The 18,229-nt window shown below is 48.9% G+C and overlaps 1 protein-coding gene across 2 annotated transcripts in view; it reads right to left on the reverse strand.

Annotated features, from left to right (window-relative positions):
* Positions 1 to 18,229, reverse strand: part of ZZEF1 (zinc finger ZZ-type and EF-hand domain containing 1) — a 1,433,434-nt gene that overhangs the window by 101,427 nt on the left and 1,313,778 nt on the right. For both annotated transcript variants that reach the window (XM_085649580.1, XM_085649579.1), the window contains one exon: positions 9,353 to 9,518. In XM_085649580.1, the coding sequence (XP_085505706.1) occupies positions 9,353 to 9,518 (166 nt within the window). The remainder of the gene's footprint in view (positions 1 to 9,352; positions 9,519 to 18,229) is intronic.

An 18,229-nucleotide genomic window follows, 5' to 3' on the forward strand; every position in this document is an offset into this window, starting at 1 on the left:
ACTCCCGAACCGGAGTCAGGGTGCTAAACTGGTGGCGAGGGCGAACCCGCCAGCGAAATCTCGATCTGAGCCCCTACCCCCTCTATGGGGCCCAAAGGCGCGCCAGGGAGAGGGGGTGACCCAAAGATGGCTAGCAAGGAATGAGAATAGGCCTCCATCAGGGCCCTAGTCACCCCAGCCCCAGGAAACAACGGGTAAGAGGGGGGTCAACTCCTGAGGGCCCGTGTACAGAGGAGACTGGGAGCAGCAGGCTCTCCGTTCCAAGAGGTCGGCGACCTCCGTGACTTCTTTTTCTTGTGCTTACCTGCGGATGGAGAGCGACGTCGTGGGAATGACTCTGCGACCGGCGGCGTGAGGGCTCCGAACGGGACATCCGAGCGGACAGCAAATTCATGTGCCGTTCCCGCAAGGACCTCGGCTTCAGCCGCCGGCAGGAGTCGCACTCCTCGGAGTCGTGGTGCTCACCCAAGCACCACATACAGATCGCGTGTGGCTCTGTCGCCGACATCTGCCGCGTACAGGATTCACACGCCTTGAAGCCCGAAGGCATCACACACTGTTCCCAGATGCTGAAAGGCGTTGAGAAGGCCTGAAAAACAAAAAACAGGCCAGAGGTTATCGCTTCTCTAGATCCGCGTTGGGACGCGGCAAAGAAGAAAATTGAAGCCAGCACGCCGGGGGGTGGGGGGGACCTATATGGCTCCATTGACGTGACTTCCGTGGGCGACGTCAGGACGGAGCCGCCCCCCGGCGTGCAGAGGTACTGCTGGGGAAAAAGATTTTCTTGATCCAGTCTGACGCCTGGGGATATTCTAAGTTAAGGAATCCGCGGCTAGATGTCTCTATCAGATAAATCTGTCATACTTAGAAGAAGTTACAGGGGACAATGTTGGCAGAAATGGCTATTTTTTCAACTCAGTTTCAATTGTTATGATTTTCAACTGTTAGTTTCTATAAAAAAAACCTTGAAGGATCTACACAAATGACCCCTTGCTGATTTCAAAATGGTGTCTACTTTTCTGAAATGTATAGCTTTCCAGGATCCATTATTGCTTTCATACCCATTTCTACACCTAACTTGAAGGAGTTTGAAAGCACAATAAATAGCAAAAATAGGCTACGTCCCAGTAAAATGCCAAAACTGTATAAAAATATTTGGTTTTCTGACAAAATTCTGTCAGTCCCTGAAAGCTGGGAAAATGTTGATTTCAGCACCACAAACCCTTAGCTGATACCATTTGCAGGGAAAAAAACTGATGCTTTCATATGCAGCACTTTTTTCCAATTCCCCCCCCCCCCAAAAAAAAAAACCTAATGTAGCTGCTTAAAAGGCTTAGCACGGGGATGGCAAGGCCTAGCAGTGAAGGGGTTAAATCCTGGTTAGAGGAGCATTGAGAGGTCAAGCTCCGAGGATGTGTCGCTCAGCTGAGGCGATGTGTCGCTTCTGAGGATCGGTGAAGCTGCGATTTGAAGTCCTGCATCATTGTCAAGGATCCCGGCAACTATGACTTGCAATGTTTAGTCCAGCGTCGTGGATGCATTACGCAATTGAGGCGATGCGCCGGTTCCATAGATCTGTGAGGCTGTGATCTGAGAACCTGCGTCATCGTCGAGGAGGCTGTCGATGAGTGCCCGCATCGGGAAAGTTTAGCAGAGGCGCTGGTTCTGATGTGGGCTGCGGAGTCGATGCAGAGCCCTTACGTCAAGAGGACACTTGCAGCAGAGGTGATACATCGGTTCTGATGGCTCCACAAAGGGCTGACAGAGCACCATTATGCCTACACCCAAAGGCACCACCTGGCAGGGTAGGATTCGCAGATAGAGTCCAGGTGCTGGTTTCAAGGTTGATGGAGCATTCTGTCACTGAGACTCTAGTCAGGAGACCAGTCACTTAGCCCTTGGAGTCACTTTGGGGTCCTGGATTTCAACAGATGCAGGTCCAATCCTCCTCATCCAAGCAAGAGGGCAGCAGGTCATTAAAGCAGGGTAGCAGTTCCTTTAGAGCAGCAGTCCAGCAGAGTGGCAGTCCTTTCAGCAGCACAGTCCTTGTTCCTAGCAGAATATCCACAGGTCAAGAAGTCTACTGAAAAGTTGATGTGTGGGGTCCAATATGTAATTAAAATCTTCCTTTGAAGTGGGAGAAACTTCTAGGGGCTTCCGTTTGAAGTCCTCATGCATCCTGACTTCCCTGTGCAGGTTCCATACAAACTAGAGGGGGTATGCAGCCTTTTTTGTGGAGGCAGCCTATTCAAGTGTAACTAGGGGTGTGCTCAGCTCCGCACTCCCATTCTGCCAGTGATGGCCCATCCAGGACCACCTAAGCTCTCTATTTGTGAGTGGCTATCTAGGAGGAATACACAAAGCCAAAATGTCATCTACACCCAGTCTTGTGACCCAGAGACAGGCAGGCTACAGGCACTAAAAGGCTAAGAGAGGAAAATGCCAACTTTGTGAAGGTGGCATCTTCAGAACTGAAACTACAAAACTGACTGCACCATTACAATTCCAAAGACACCAAAGATGAACTGGGTATTACTCCCATTTGGAAATCACATCTAAATAAATGTAATAAGGAAACTCCAATGGTATCCTGTATAACAGGTAGGCCTTGTAGTGGTGAAAAACGAAATTAAGAGTTTTTAACTACCAGGACATGTAAACTCTAAAAGTACATATCCTACTTTTTAAATACATTGTATCCTGCCCTCTGGGCGGTCCAGGGCCTAGCCTAGAGGTGACTTTTATGTATTAGAGAACAAGTTATTTACTTACTAATCTAGCTGCAGATTCCTTCCCTTAGAATTGTCCCCAGGTGCCAGACTGGATTCAGAGATTTTTTGTGAGCAGCAGGGCCGGCTCCTCCGTAATGGCAGAGGAGCGTCACCCCACTGAGTCAGTCAGCGGAAAACAAAAGAACTAGTTACTTACCTTCGGTAACGATATATCTGTGGGAAACATAGGTTATGGATTAGAATTAGCCACAGGCTTCAGACTGGATCCGGAAAGTTTTTCATCAGCAGTACCCCTGCGCATCATCGGGGTCGAGGTCACTGGGATGAAGTCGTGGTAGCTACATAGACTCCGCCCTCACGCGCTGACGTCAGTTCTGTACATGACTTTCCACGCCAGAAGCACAGAGCCATGCAAGACACTGACCACTGGTGCACAAAACTAGGGCCCTGAAAGGAAGTCCTTAACCCTAGAAGTCAGTTCGCAGAACGGGGAAGATAGGTGGGGCGGTAAGGAATCTATAACTAACCTATGCTTCTCACAGATATATTGTTACCGAAGGTAAATAACTTGTTCATCAGAAAGAAACAGTTAGTTATAGATTCCTTACCTTAGAATAGATACCCCAGCAATACCAACGCCGGAGGTGGGTCTGCGAACCAAGTTCACACTCGAAAGTCCTGGAGAACAGAACGGCCAAAGAAGCCATCTCTCCGGACTTGGCTGTCTAGGCAGTAGTGTTTGGTGAGCATGTGCAGCGATGCCCACGTGGCTGCCTGACAGATGTCATTTAGGGGGACCCCTCGTCCGAAAGCAGTAATAGCTGCCGTTGCCCTGGTGGAATGGGCGCGCAGCCCCACTGGAGGCTCCCTCTCTGCCAAAGAGTAGCAGGCTTTGATGCACAGAACGACCCACCTGGAGACGGTTCGTTTGTACTCGGCCCGACCTTTCTTAGTGCCCACGTAACTAACAAAGAGCTGGTTGTCCATCCGGAATTGTTTGGTGCGATCCAAGTAGAAGAAAAGCGCATGTTTTGGTTCCAGACGGTGGAGCCTCTCTTCATCTTTTGAAGGAGGCGGAAAGAAGGTGGGCAAAGTGATGGTTTAGCCAATGTGGAAAGAAGTAACCACCTTGAGAAAAAAGGAAGGTGAGTTCTCAGAATGACCTCGTCCAGATGGACAGCCAGAAAGGGAGGCTTGGAAGAAAGAGCTTGTAGCTCACTCACCCACCCTGCGTGCAGAGGTGATGGCCACCAGAAAGGCAGTTTTCAAAGTGAGAAGTCTGAGAGGACAGTTATGTAGCGGCTCAAAGGAAGCGCACATGAGGTAGGTAAGAACCAAGTTCAAGTCCCACTGAGGCATTACGAAGGGAACAGGAGGAAAAAGATGAGTAACGCGCTTAAGGAATCTATTTACAACAGGGGACTTGAAAAGAGAAGGCTGATCAGGAAGCCTAAGGAAGGCTGAAATGGCCGAGAGGTAGCCCTTTAGAGTGCCCAGAGCAGAGCTCTGCTGGGCCAAAAAAAGGAGTACAAGAGAACCTCAGAAAGAGGGGCGGAAAGGGGATCCACAGCCTTTGCTGTGCACCATGCCACAAATTTGTTTCATCTGCAGGAGTATACAGTCTTAGTAGAGGGATGCCTGGCTGCCAAGATCAAATCGCAGCCTTCTATAGGCAGGTCAAACGACGTCAACTGCCGCCGCTCAATCTCCACGCAAGGAGGTAGAGGCTGGACAGATTTGGGTGGAGGACCGTCCCCTGCTTTTTCTTTTACCCCATCCACACCCTCTGACACAGGGTCCAACAAAGAACCAGAGGTACTTATGTGCTGGTCTCTAGATTTGGACATTTTTAGATGGAAAAAGAGACCATTCCACAGAACAGAGAGGAGGGAGGGTGGTGGTAGATCAGTGGTTAGATGAACGAGGGTTAAATGTGTACAGATAAGTTAAAATGATATTGGTATATTCACACAGAAGAGGCGTCTTGACTATCAGAGATGTCTACCTTTAAGTAAACCTAGTGAACAATTTTTCTCATGTTTTTGTGTACTGTGGGAATTACTCTAATTTGACCTTTGCACCGTAATAACGTGTGAATGTACATTTATTAGTATAGTTGCTCTAAAATGAGTATTACTGGGCTACGTTTATTGTCAACATCAATGTGTAGTTATATTTAGAACACTGATTTTGTTTTGCTAATAACTTTGGTGCTGTGACTAATCCTCACAAAACTTTCCCAAAAACACAAACAGTTCATCCACCTTAGCTCCTTCCTGGAATGTGTCGAGGTGATCCGTCAAGCAGCCACTGTGAAAAGCGGCAGGAGGGGGGCCCAAAATACAATTTCCCCACTGATTTTTACCCACAAAGGGTGCTTTTTGTTATTTGGTGTAAATCGGTTCAGTAGTTTTTGAGAAATTGAGTTAAAAATGTATAGATAACAGGACAGTTGGGTCCGTGGGAGTCCCACAGGCACGAAACTTCATATAATAGAGTGATCTGATTGGCGTAGGGGTCCTTTCCCTGGTCAGCCACTTCCATTCCGCAAGAGCTCATGTTCGTATAGGCTGGCCTCAACATAGAGAGGAATGTTGCGGCAGCCATTACAGGACAGGGGGACTTAGTCCGAATCATGAAAAAGAACTGAAGTATATGGGGGTAGGGACGGAACCCGGACACTTGGGTGTTGGTAGGGCGTGAGGGGGCGGTGGGAATATTTGAAAACCTCTATCTTTGGTTGCTGTGATGCCACAGGAGTGGACGTCCCGCAAGAGCTTATGGGATCCAAAAATTATTTAAATAAAAATAAATGTGGCAGGTCCCTTGGCGTAGGCCACACACTGCTGCCAAACCTGTGCCTCACACATAGCCAAAGGACGTGCACGGCATGGACTAGCCAACCGCAGAGGGTGGGTAGGAAGTCGTGGAAATGGTAATAACATTACTTTACGTTAAACAATAACGATTTTCTCTGGGGAAAATCAAAGGTTAAAGTGAAGTTATAGTTAGGTACAGTAAAGATATCTTACTTTATGTTAAAAAAAAAAAGCCCTCAGAAATTCATGGAAAAAAACAAAGGTTAAAGTGATGTTATAGTTAGGCGAAAACATAGGTTAAACTTAACATTTTCAACCTTAAAAAAAAAAACTAAATTCACCTCACACTGCTTAGGACTTCAAATATGATCTCGCATATTACATCACTTATATGTTTTACGATATCATTGATATCAGGGATGACATCTGATATTACATAATTAATTACATCACCGAGTATGGCGAGTGTGTAAGTTATATTTACTTCATTTAACTTCACTGGTGAATTTCAGTGTTATTTTAAGATTAAAATGTCAGATTTCTTTTTATTTATAAATAATTTTATTAATTTTTAGAAGGAAGAAATTACAGAAATAAGGAGCAAAAAATAAAGGGGGACAAAATAATACAAAGTCTTTTTGGACCACAGTGTCACATGAGGCACGTCACCTGTCATATGAGGTAATTCAGCACAATCATTACATTGCTTTACAGATAATGCAATACATAAAATAATGCAACATGCACTGCAGTTTACAATGTAGTTCACACCATAATGCCATATTGTCATGATATAATGCCATATACAATACAGTTAACAATGTAGACTACAATAAAAATGTATATGTAGTTTACAATCATCGCACCGTCGTACACACAAAGCAATATATAATATAATGAACCATGAAATGGAGTTTGCAATGTAGTTTATAAGGTATTTGACAATGTAGTTTACAGCCTTGTAGATTGAAAAAAATTGTTTGGGTCCCTCACAGACTAACATGGAGAGAGGGTAGGTTGAGAAGGGCAGTTGAGGAATGTGCATACTTATTATAGTGGTTTGTTGGTGGCAAAGTAATTATCCAAGGTTTCTCACATGGGTCTAGATTGTATCTTCCAGGAGGAGAGCTGTTGTGCGATATTGTCTTGCCATCTGATATGTGATATCCATTTAATCCGGGCATGAATGAAAGCCTTATGTGCGTTTTTTCAGTTAGAGATAACTATTTTAGTCGCTGATGTTAGTAAGTGGTCTAATAGGATGCGGTCAGAGGAGTGATTAAGCAGGGATCAAGGAATCCTTTGATGAGGAAATAAAATTCTTCTTAGGTTGACAATTAAATAGTTTTGAGAGAAATTAGAAGACTTTATCCCAGAAGAGGGTCAGTGATTTGCAGTGAGGAATGAGGTGAGCAAGGTTACCATTCTCCTCTTTGCAGCTCCAACAGTGGGGTATTTCCAAAGTTTTAAGGGAGTGAAGGCGAGACGGAGTGCCAGTAGGCAGTATTTAGTTTGGGATAGTACTGGGTAGATTTTGTGTGAGGTGACCAATTCTCTCCAAACTCAACAAATCGGTCCACCAGGTAACCAGCCTTTACCGACTACTACGACCCAAGACAATGAGAATAAAAAAAACATAATATATTGGGTGACTCATTCCACCAACCCCATAACAGAGTCCACTTGCAACACCATATGAAAGTCCCCCCCCCCTCCCCCCAAGGTTTAAGTAACGTTATAGTTAGGTGAAAGGTTCAGTAACAACGTAACATTTTAAACTCTAAAAACCACTGAAATTCACCAGTTATAGTAACTATAAATTACGTCCCCCATGCAGTCAACCCCGTAAAGGCAGCCAATACCACACTGCACAGGGCGTTCGGTCTTGTATGGTGGGAAGGTAGCCACAGGGCCAATCCCCCAAATTTAGCCAGCCCCAAGCTGCGCACATCCTTTGGCTGTGCGTGGTGGGGGGTTGCCCACAAGGCCTGGCCCTGGGGACAACATCCCCCAGGGCAATACATATTTTAAAAGGGAGTGAGGCTGCATGCCCCCCCCCCATAGGCCCTGGAGACCCCACCCTCAAGGGTCTTATTTATTTAAAAGGGGAGTGGGGCCATGTTGCCCACTCCCTGAGGCTCTTCAGGCCCTGGGGACCCCATCCCCCAAGGGCCATTTTTTTAATCAAAGGGGAGGTGCCCCCGCATGGCCCCCTCTTTCACTTCCACTATTGTAATTAAATGGCAGAGGGTCACATGGCCCCTCTCCACAAGCCTTGAGAGAACCTGAATATTCCATCCAGCAGGCTCACTCAATAAAATTAAGGGGAGTGGTGCACACAGCCCGACTCCCTGGGCCGATTTTATCCCCGTGGAGCCCAACCCCCCCGGGGCCCGGTCGGCTCCGTCCATACAGCGGGAGCTGGCATTGCTTAGTCTGCAGGGATCAGCTGATAATGCTGCTCCCTGCAGGCTGGAGCAATATTTTCATCTGCTTCTCTGCCTGCTTCGGATCAGGCAGTGAAACAGAAGAAAAGTCTGCTCCCAGCAGGCAGGAGCATTTTTGAAGCTCCCGGACTTGGTGTGTGCTCCTGCTTGGCGGGAGTATTGAAAATGCTCCCGCCAAGAGAGAGCACACACAGGTTTGCCTGCCAGCGCCGCTGCAGGCAGGGAAACCGCTATGTCCCCAAGGTGGGTTTCCCGGGCCACAGCATCTAACTGGCTCTGAGGAAAGGGTCCCCAGGGCCATTAAAGACTTAGGGGGGGCGCACCGCCTCCTCCCTCTCAATTAAGTTGCACGAACCTGGGGGTAGACTCTTGGGGCCTTTAGAAGCCCCTGCTTTCCCTTAAAAAACATGGCAGAACCCGGGAATGGGGTCCCAGGAGTCATAAGCAACCCAGGGAGGGGGGCTGCAACCCCCCCCCCCTCCTTCCAAAATGCACCGGGGGATGGGGTCCCTGGAGAAGGGAACGGCCCAGGGAAGAAAACAGTCCAGGGAAGAAAGTGGGAAAGGGAGGGCGTCCCATCCTCACCCAAAATTAAATGTCCCCCCAGGTAGGGGAGGGAGGTTTGAAATACAAGCATGGGAGACTTTTTTTTTAATTAAACATTTTGCCACAGATTCACTGAACCTCCATGAATTTGTGGCATCATTTTCACACAAAAAAACTTTTTGGGCACCAGGCCTAGGGGGTCAGGGTATTCCTACTTTGCCCCCTTGTGTCTTTTCTTTTGTTTTTTGTTTTAGGACTGAGGAATGAGTCCGGAGTCCTAGGGTGGCTGCTACCATTTCCTGTGTGAGCTAATGGCATTCAATCAGCTCTCAGCTTAGGTATACTAAGTTTTTGAGCATTAATTGCTAAACAAACTACTGAACGTATTTACACCAAATTACAAAACATACTCTTTCTGGACCTAGTTCTAGCTTTCTGCCAAAATTGATGCAAATCCATTTAGCGATTTAGGCTGCAGCTGTATCTAAAGTTTGTATGAGAAAATGTGTTTTGGGACCCCCTTTTTTCTCAGCCCCCACTTTAAAGACCACCCTGAAACTTTCCATGCGCAAACTAGTCCAAAAGTAGCACTTTTATTCATAGAAATTCGTAAAAACTGAGTTAAAGTTATTAGCAACACAAAAAAATCATTTTCTATAGAAACACAATCCTAACTATAACTACCAAGTGGCGATAGCCACTGGTATATATATATATATATATATATATATATATATATACTCACACACACACATACGCGCACACACACACACTATCTCTTGAACATCATAAATAGAGATGAAAATACCTTTGTGTACTGCATTGTAGAATCCTCAGCAGCAAATGTATAGCCTTCAGACGCTGATGTCCTGTCTGACGACAGGCTATACATACTTGCCAATCCCAAATTTGTCTTAACGGGAGGTGAGCAACAACCCTTTGATCTGACAACATTTGCTTTAGAATTTCAAATCCTAAAACCAAAGAAGACAATTTTTCATTAGAAGAACTATATTTAAAATTGCCTAACGGATTCCACCATTTACTTTTCACTTGTCATCACAAAATTGGAAACCTGAAGTATGACATCTTTAAAGTGGCCATAGCAATCTTTTCAGTAATGATCATCAATGTCTAGTAACAACTCTAAATCAAAAGTATAGATTTTCTGGTGGATACTATACGTTCCTTCAGATTCCTCACCTCTTGAATCCCTCCAGGATGCGGACTGGATAAGGGAACTTGTAATTGCTCTTCCTGTGCTAGCATGCTATGCCAAGACTGTCTCAGTGCTAGTAAGTATCGCAGACATGAAGTCATTGAGTGGTTTAAATAGCAACCATGACACTCTGATATCTGTTGCTCGTCCTCTTTTCCCAAACCTTTGGAGGTCAATGAAATTAGCAGAAGTTGCAATACATCAAAACTTAACTGGGAGTTTTTAAAATCAGATGATCACTTCCCAGAATGGGGAGGTCGGCAGGATCGGTGAGTAATGTGCAAAGGGAGCATGAAGAAACAAATCGGTGAACCCCTTGAGAAAACAAAAAACGGAGGGAACCTGAAGGATGACGGCTGATCGAGTATGCAAATAAAAGCCAAAAATGCCAGCAAATAGACCTTAACAGTACCCACAGCAAAGCCTTGCCGAAACAAGGAATGCGCAAAATGCAACACATCTTACGAGCATACAGGTGCACCAAGAGATAAAACAGGAAAAACACCCAGAATAAGGGAAGGGGCGAAAAGCGGAGAAAATCACATCTACCACCAGAGTCGGCACATCAAATTATCTCAGAATCCCCAGTTCAATCTCCATGTCAGAAGATGGATGCTCTGAAGGTTCGTATGCAGAACCTGCCCCTTGCCAGGGAGAGAGGTCAGCCCTGAAGGGAAACAGAAGAGGAGAGCACAGGAACAGGCAGTAGATTCAAGTACCATACTCTCCACAACCAATCTATCAATATCAACATTAACGGTGCATGATCTTGCTCAGCTTCCTCAGAACTGGAGGAATCAGAGGAATGGGAGGCAGGTCAACCTCAAACATAACATGTCTCCTAAGGCTGCTTGCAGAAGAAACAGCAAAGAGTAGGATAGCTGGGCAGTGTGTGCGTTCTTAAAAGTAACAAACAGGTCAGCTGGAGAAATTCTCTGGAGGGCGAACACATTAACAACTACCTCCGGGTACAGATGGCACCCTTGGTTGGCAAGATGACACCAACTGATATTGTCATCCCACACGTAGAGTGCGCCTACAAGGCTGGAGCCAGATATTGTGAGCCTAATCCCAAGACCACAGCCTTAGTGCCTCCTGATACAGGGACGTGAGCCCACATCACCCTGCAATTTGGCTCACCACTTTACTGTTGTGTTGTTGCACAAGTTACTACTTGTGTAACGATATATCTGTAAGAGACATTAGTTAGTGATAGATTCCTTACCTTAGAATATCCCCAGGCGTCAGACTGGATCCGGCAAGTTTTTGTAGCAGTACCCCTGTGCGTCAGTAGGTGGCGTTGTGCACCTCCGCGGCTGTCGCTGGCGTCGTAAGCGCCGAGATGACATCACGGAGACTACTTAGGTACCACCCATGCGCGCGGACGTCAGTTCTGTACATTACTTTCCGCGCCAGGAACGCAGAGCCATGCAAGAAACTGACCACTGGTGCCATGAAACCAGGGCCCTGAAAAGGGAGATGACCGTAACCCTGGAAAGCAGTTCGCAGAACGGGGAGGATGGGTGGCGCGGTAAGAAATCTATCACTAATTAATGTCTCATACAGATATATTGTTACACAAGTTGTAACTTGTGCATCTGAAAGAGACACGTTAGTGATAGATTTTACCTTAGAATAGATACCCCAGCAATACCAACCCCGGTGGTGGGTCTGCGAACAAGATTACACAGGAAAGTCACGGAGAACAGAATGGCCAAAGAAGCCGTCTCTCCGGACCGGACTGTCAAGTGTGCAGCGAGGCCCATGTAGCTGCTTGACAAATGTCCTGCAAGGGGACGCCGCGTCCCAAGGCAGTAGTGGCTGCCGTTGCCCTGGTAGAATGGGCACGCAGCCCCACAGGAGGCTCCTTCTTAGCCAACGAGTAACACACTTTGATGCACAGAACAACCCACCGAGAGGTAGCCCTTTTGTGCACAGCCTGACCTTTTTTGGCACCCACATAGCCAACAAAGAGCTGGTCATCCACCCGGAACTGCGGTGTACACTTCAGATAGAATGCGAGCACTCGTTTGGGGTCCAGATGGTGGAGCCTCTCCTCCTCCCTTGAAAGAGGCAGAAAGAAGGTGGGCAAAGTGATGGTCTGCCCGATGTGGAAGGGCGTGACAACCTTTGGCAAGAAAGAAGGACGGGTCCTTAAAACCACCTTGCCGGATGAACAGAAAGGAAAGGAGGTTTGGAAGAAAGAGCCTGGAGCTCACTCACTGTGAAAAAAAGTGGCGACCGCAACATTTAGGCTTACCTTCACAGCCCAACACTGGGGGCAACAACGGGGACAGAAAAAGCGGTACCACCCACCATAACGGAAAGCTGTCACTCTTCTCCACTTCATATTTTATTTTGTTATGTTTTGCGCTTCCGATAAATCCCGAACACAAAGGCTTTCTCCCGCATAGTGTTTGTTCTATACCCACAGTGTCTGCTTCTGCACATGCTTTTGGCCACGCACTGGAGCCCATTTGTTCCCCCCCCCCCCTTTTTCCTCACCAGTAACGTGCACATATCCCTCCCTTTCCTTTCTTCCCTCTCGTGACGGAAAAGGGAAAAACATAGAAGGACCCTGAAGGAAGGGATCGTGCTTCTAGCATAGCCTTCTATTGTACTCACAACAAACAACACAAGTGCTCCTGGGTGTGGTGGTAGACTAGAAAAACACAACATAGGGATACTTATTGTCTCTCTTTCCTCTTTTTGGGGTCATTCTTTCCTGAGAGCCTCCTGGGGAGCCCTCTTCTGGACCACCTCCACGGAAAAGAAAGCGAGAGAAAAGAAGCACCGTTAACTGAAGACCTCCCTCCGTACGGCTGTATACCAAGGGATACGCCAAGACTCTATTTCCCTTCTTCTTGCCTTGTGGCATTATTTACGCCTATTAATTTGTCAATAAACCCTCACTATCAACCCTATACGGCCTCCGCGCTTCTGTTTCCACCTATCCCTCCGACACTCACTTTTCTGGAAGAGGTGATAGCTACCAGGAAAGCCGTCTTGAGAGTGAGAAGATGCAAAGGACCGGTATGAAGAGACCACACATCAGATATGTCAATACAAGGTTTAAGTCCCATTGAGGCATAATGAATGGCACGGGAGGAAACGTGTGTAATAACTTTCAGGAAACGGTTAACAACCGGGGACTTAAAAAGAGAAGGCTGATCTGGAAGCCGTAAAAAGAAGGAGATGGCCGAAAGATAACCTTTGATAGTGCCCAGAGCAGAGACCTGCTGGGCCAAAGAAAGAAGGAACAGAAGGACTTCAGAAAGAGGGACAGAAAGGGGATCCACAGCCTTCGCTGTGCACCATGCCACAAAATTGTTCCACCTGCAGGCGTATACCGTTTTAGTGGAGGGACGCCTGGCTGCCAGAATGATATCACAGACTTCGGGAGGAAGATCAAAAGCTGTCAACTGTCGCCGCTCAATCTCCACGCATGGAGGTGGAGCCTGGGCAGGTTCAGGTGGAGGACCGTCCCCTGCAGTTGCGACAGAAGATCCTCCCGAAGAGGCAGACGGATCGGGGGATCGATCGCCATGCTGAGGAGCTCGGGGTACCAGTATCTTCGTGCCCAAGGATGACTTCGGACCGGTCGCGCCAAATCTTCTTCAGCACTCTGGGCAGAAATGGAATAGGCGGAAAGGCGTACAACAGACTGCAACTCCACTCGCGACGAAAAGCGTTGCCTAGCAAGTGCCGCCTTGGAAATTCCAACGCGCAGAACTGATGACATTGCGCGTTCTCTTCGGTGACGAATAGATCCAAGCAAGGCTCTCCCCACTGCTGAAAGAGACCTGGCGCCACCTCTGAGTAAAGACGCCATTCGTGATCCATCATGCACCTGCGCTGGGTTCGCACGCCCTGGCGTTCAGGGAACCTGCCAGGTTTTGAGCCACCAGGGATAGGCCCTGATGTTCCAGCAATGTCCAGAGACGGAGAGCCTCTTGACATAGGGTCCACGACCCCACCCCACCCTGTTTGTTGCAGTACCATATGGCGGTGGTGCTGTCCATGAACACCTGCACTACTCTTCCCCGGACAGAGGGAAGGAATGCTTTCAGTGCAAGATGGATCGCCCAAAGCTCCAGAAAGTTGATGTGGAGCCTAGACTCAGTCGGAGACCAGAGGCCCCTGATTTCCGCCTTCCCCATGTGCCCGCCCCATCCCAGAAGTGATGCATCGGTCACCACTGTGAACTCTGGTTGGGGAAGGGAGAGGGATCTGCCATCGACCCAATCCTGGTTTGTTAGCCACCACTGCAATGGGTGTGCAGTGCCCTCGGAGATCTAGACGAAATTGGACAGGTTCCCCTGATGTTGAGCCCACAGTAACTTCAAGTCCCACTGCAGAGCCTGCATATGCCATCAGGCCCAGTGGGGGAGGTGATGGCGAATCCTGCCACCCCCTGGCAATTGATGGCCCTGAAAGGTCGGACTAGGAGGGTTTGGAGGCTGCTGCAGAGGGGACTGTGGTGGACTGGCCTGCCTACTGGCCCCCAGAACCCTGGCAGTGGTTCCCACGTCCCCAGCTGCGCAGGGGCTGGACAGCTTGCGCCGGCTTGTGGCTCTGGGTGGAAAGTGGTGGGGCACCCCTTCCGTAGCCCCGAAAGGGGCAAAAAGAAGACTGCGCAGGGGGGGGTGGTGGAGAAGCCCAAGGGCTTGGCCGTAGCCAGAGAGTCCTTAAGCCGCTCTAGCACGTTGTCTTCTGTAGGAGAGTAGGATCTGCACTTATGTTGCCCCCACTTTTTTTCCTAATGATAACACTGGTTTCTGGCTATTGTCTGGCTGGGTCCCTGCTTATCAGGGCCCCAGGCTCTCTGTGCTCTCTAAACAACTTGGAGTGCATATTAGATGCACTAGTGATTGGATGCTGTGGCACCTTATGAGCCCCTAGTATATGGTACCTTAGGTACCAAGGGCATAGGTACTTCACAGGCCTACCAGGGGCTGAAGCATGTATTATGCCACCCCTGGGAATCAGACTAAATCTGACACCACAGGCCTGCTACTGCAGCCTGGGTGAGGTAGTGTTAGCATTCCTCACTGAGGTATAGGTTCCCTATATCTCACCTTACACACACATATAAATCAGTCACCCCTAAGGCAGGCCCTATCAATCCTGAGGGCAGGGTGCTTGGTTTACATGTGAGGGGGTGCCTCTGCATGAGCAGGGCCCCTCTGCAGCTGGCAGAGTCTATTCTCTGTGGCTGTTTGTGGATGCGGTTAAACCATATACTCTTAAGTGCATTATAACCTAGCGGCAAATGCTAACTTTGGGATGGCTGCATCAAAACATGTCGTGTTTGGTGTCCAACGCCTTGAAATCATACCCCCACACCAGTAACTGGTTTGGGAGTGTGATCCCACACTTCTAGAGGGATAGACATGTACCTACTGTGGCAACACGGTAGAAATCTGAAAGAGCCTGGCATCACAAAATGGATGCCACCAGCACAGAAACTGGGCTGCCCTCCTGCTGCTGACTGAAACTCGCAGTGGAGGAGGCCCAACAATAGGCATCCTGTCACAGGGAGGTGTCACCACCTTCCAGACAGGATTTAGTGTATTGGGGCTGGGTGGGTGCACTCCTAGAGTGCTTTGAAGTCCTGCACTGGGGGAGCAGTAGGCTCCTCTGTGCATATGCCAGCTCAAACTGGTTCAGGGGCTACCTGCCCCTGCTCTGGCGCGAAACTGGACAAAAGGAAGTGGGTGTAACCACCCACTCCCCTGACCCTCCCAGAGGAGTGGTCATAGAGCTAGTCCCTCCCTTTCCTTTAGTATAAGATAGGGAACCGTTGCCATTGCAAACTAGATATCCCTGGACGACGCTCTATAAGAATAATCCTGGACCTTCGATGTTCCACTACCTGTGGAAGACTGAAGAATCTCCCTTGGAGTCAAGAACTGACTCCCCTCCTTGGCAGGCACCAAAACTTTGAATCAACGGTCGCAAACTTTCCTGCTCCCGCCAGAGTCCGAAGTCCCTGCAGCCCCGGAAGTGGAATTCCTGACTTCTCGACGGCCATTGTGAGTCCCCAGCAAACCTGAGGCGAGTGGACCCCACGAGTGACGAGGAGCAGCAATACCCGGGTACCATGCACTATTGTCGAGTGCAACCCCTTAACGACGTTCTACGAACTTGTGCATTGGACCACGTGTGGTCCAAGCCTCCAGCAGGATTTCCCTGGAAAATCAGAGGCCTACCTCGTCCCGATTGACCGTGGGCTCCCGTGAAGTGAATCCTCACGAGGCGTCTTCGCGATCCCTTGCCGGCTGGCTTGTGGGTCTCCTGAAGACTTTCTCATCGAACCAAAGGGCTCCCCTGGTTGCTCCAGGCCTGCCCTGACTTACCCTCACTGGGTGAGTCCCTCAGACCTTGTTGGTCTGCACCGCTGACTTTCTTCACATTTCACGAGACTTGCTGTTGCCAAGGCTTGTTGGCTCCAATCCGGGTGCCGACACCTCAGTAAGCTGCAGACATCGTGGAACACTCCGAATGCAGCTCCTGGTCGTCGTTGACACCTCCTGGACCTCGTGGCTGAAGAGTCAAGACACCCGTGAATCACCTGAAATCACCCGACTACCGTGGGCATCCATCTTCCTGGCCCCGGGTCACTGGCAAGTGGCTGTGAACGCTGTCCCTTCTGCTTTCAGGTCTTCCTTCTTCTGAATCCAGCCTTGGATTCCACCGGACACTTCTCCAGTCTTCACAAGCAGCAAATCTTCTTCGGCTTCCATTGAAAACGACGGCGCGACCCGACACCAAAAGACACCTATGCACCCGGCTTCCCTGGGTGAGGTAACTCGTGCACTCTGGTGCTCCTGTGGGTGTTGGCCCTCTAAGTACTTACCTTGTAAGTGGCTTGCTTGTAGACTCTCCCGAAGTACCCTAAAACTTTAAAAATCCAACCGCGACTTGCTCCATTGAAATCAATAGGGAACCTGCGGCTGTGTTCTCACACTGCACGCGTCTCCAGTGGGTCCTTTACTTACCTGCCTTTGCCTTGGGTGGATTAGTGAGGCCCCAGCGATTCTAAAGGCCCTAGGCCTTGTCCCCTTGCAAGTCGACATTCCTAAAGAACAAGTTACTTACCTTCGGTAACGATGTATCTGTAAGAAACATTAGTTAGTTAGATTCCTCACCTTAGAATATCCCCAGGGGTCAGACTGGATCCGGAAGATTTTTGTAGCAATACCCCTTGCGCGTCGCTAGGCGTCGTCTGCGGCTCCGCGTCCGTCGTTGGCGTTGTGCGCCGGAATGACGTCATCGGAGTACTTAGACGCCGCCCTCGCGCGCTGACGTCAGTTCTTGTACGTAGCTTTCCGCGCCAGGAACGCAGAGCCATGCAAGAGACCGACACTGGTGCCAAAAAATCTAGGGCCCTGAAAAGGATAGCCTTAACCCTAGATGTCAGTTCGCAGAACGGGGAGGATGGGTGGGTCGGTGAGGAATCTAACTAACTAATGTTTCTTACAGATACATCGTTACCGAAGGTAAGTAACTTGTTCATCTGAAAGAAACACGTTAGTTAGATTCCTCACCTTAGAATAGATACCCAAACAATACCAACCCCGGTGGTGGGTCTGCGAACAAAGATCACACCAGAAAGTCCTGGAGGACAGAACGGCCAAAGAAGCCATCCCTCCGGACTTGGCTGTCAAAGCAATAGTGCCTGGCAAACGTGTGCAGCGAAGCCCACGTCGCCGCCTGACAGATGTCCTGCAAAGGGACTCCCCGTCCCAAAGCAGTAGTAGCCGCTGTGGCACGAGTAAAGTGGGCTCGCAGCCCAACAGGAGGGACCTTTTTTGCCAAGGAATAACAGGTTTTTATACACAAAACGACCCACCGGGAGATGGTCCGTTTGTGCACAGCTTTCCCCTTCTTAGCACCCACGTAGCCAACGAAAAGCTGGTCGTCCACCCGGAACTGTGTCGTGCGGTCCAAATAAAAGGAGAGCGCACGTTTTGGGTCCAGACGGTGGAGCCGCTCTTCCTCTTTGGAAGGATGCGGAGGCGGAAAGAAGGTGGGCAAGGTGACAGATTGCCCAAGATGAAAGGGGGTCACCTCTTTCGGAAGAAAGGAAGGACGAGGCCGAAGGACAACCTTGTCCGGATGAACAGATAGAAAAGGAGGCTTGGACGATAGAGCCTGGAGCTCACTCACCCGTCTAGCCGAGGTGATGGCTACCAGGAAAGCAGTCTTAAGAGTCAGAAGACGAAGAGGACAATTGTGAAGAGGCTCAAAGGGAGTGCACATCAGGAATGTCAAGACAAGATTCAAGTCTCACTGAGGCATTACGAAAGGGACAGGAGGGAACGTGTGAGTAATGCCTTTAAGAAAGCGTGAAACTACAGGGGACTTGAAAAGAGAGGGCTGATCAGGAAGCCGTAAGAAGGCAGAGATGGCAGCAAGATATCCTTTCAAGGTGCCCAAGGCAGAGCCCTGCCGGGCCAAAGA

Source organism: Triturus cristatus, chromosome 3_2 (genome assembly GCF_964204655.1).
Source record: "Triturus cristatus chromosome 3_2, aTriCri1.1, whole genome shotgun sequence".
NCBI classification, from domain to species: domain Eukaryota; kingdom Metazoa; phylum Chordata; class Amphibia; order Caudata; family Salamandridae; genus Triturus; species Triturus cristatus.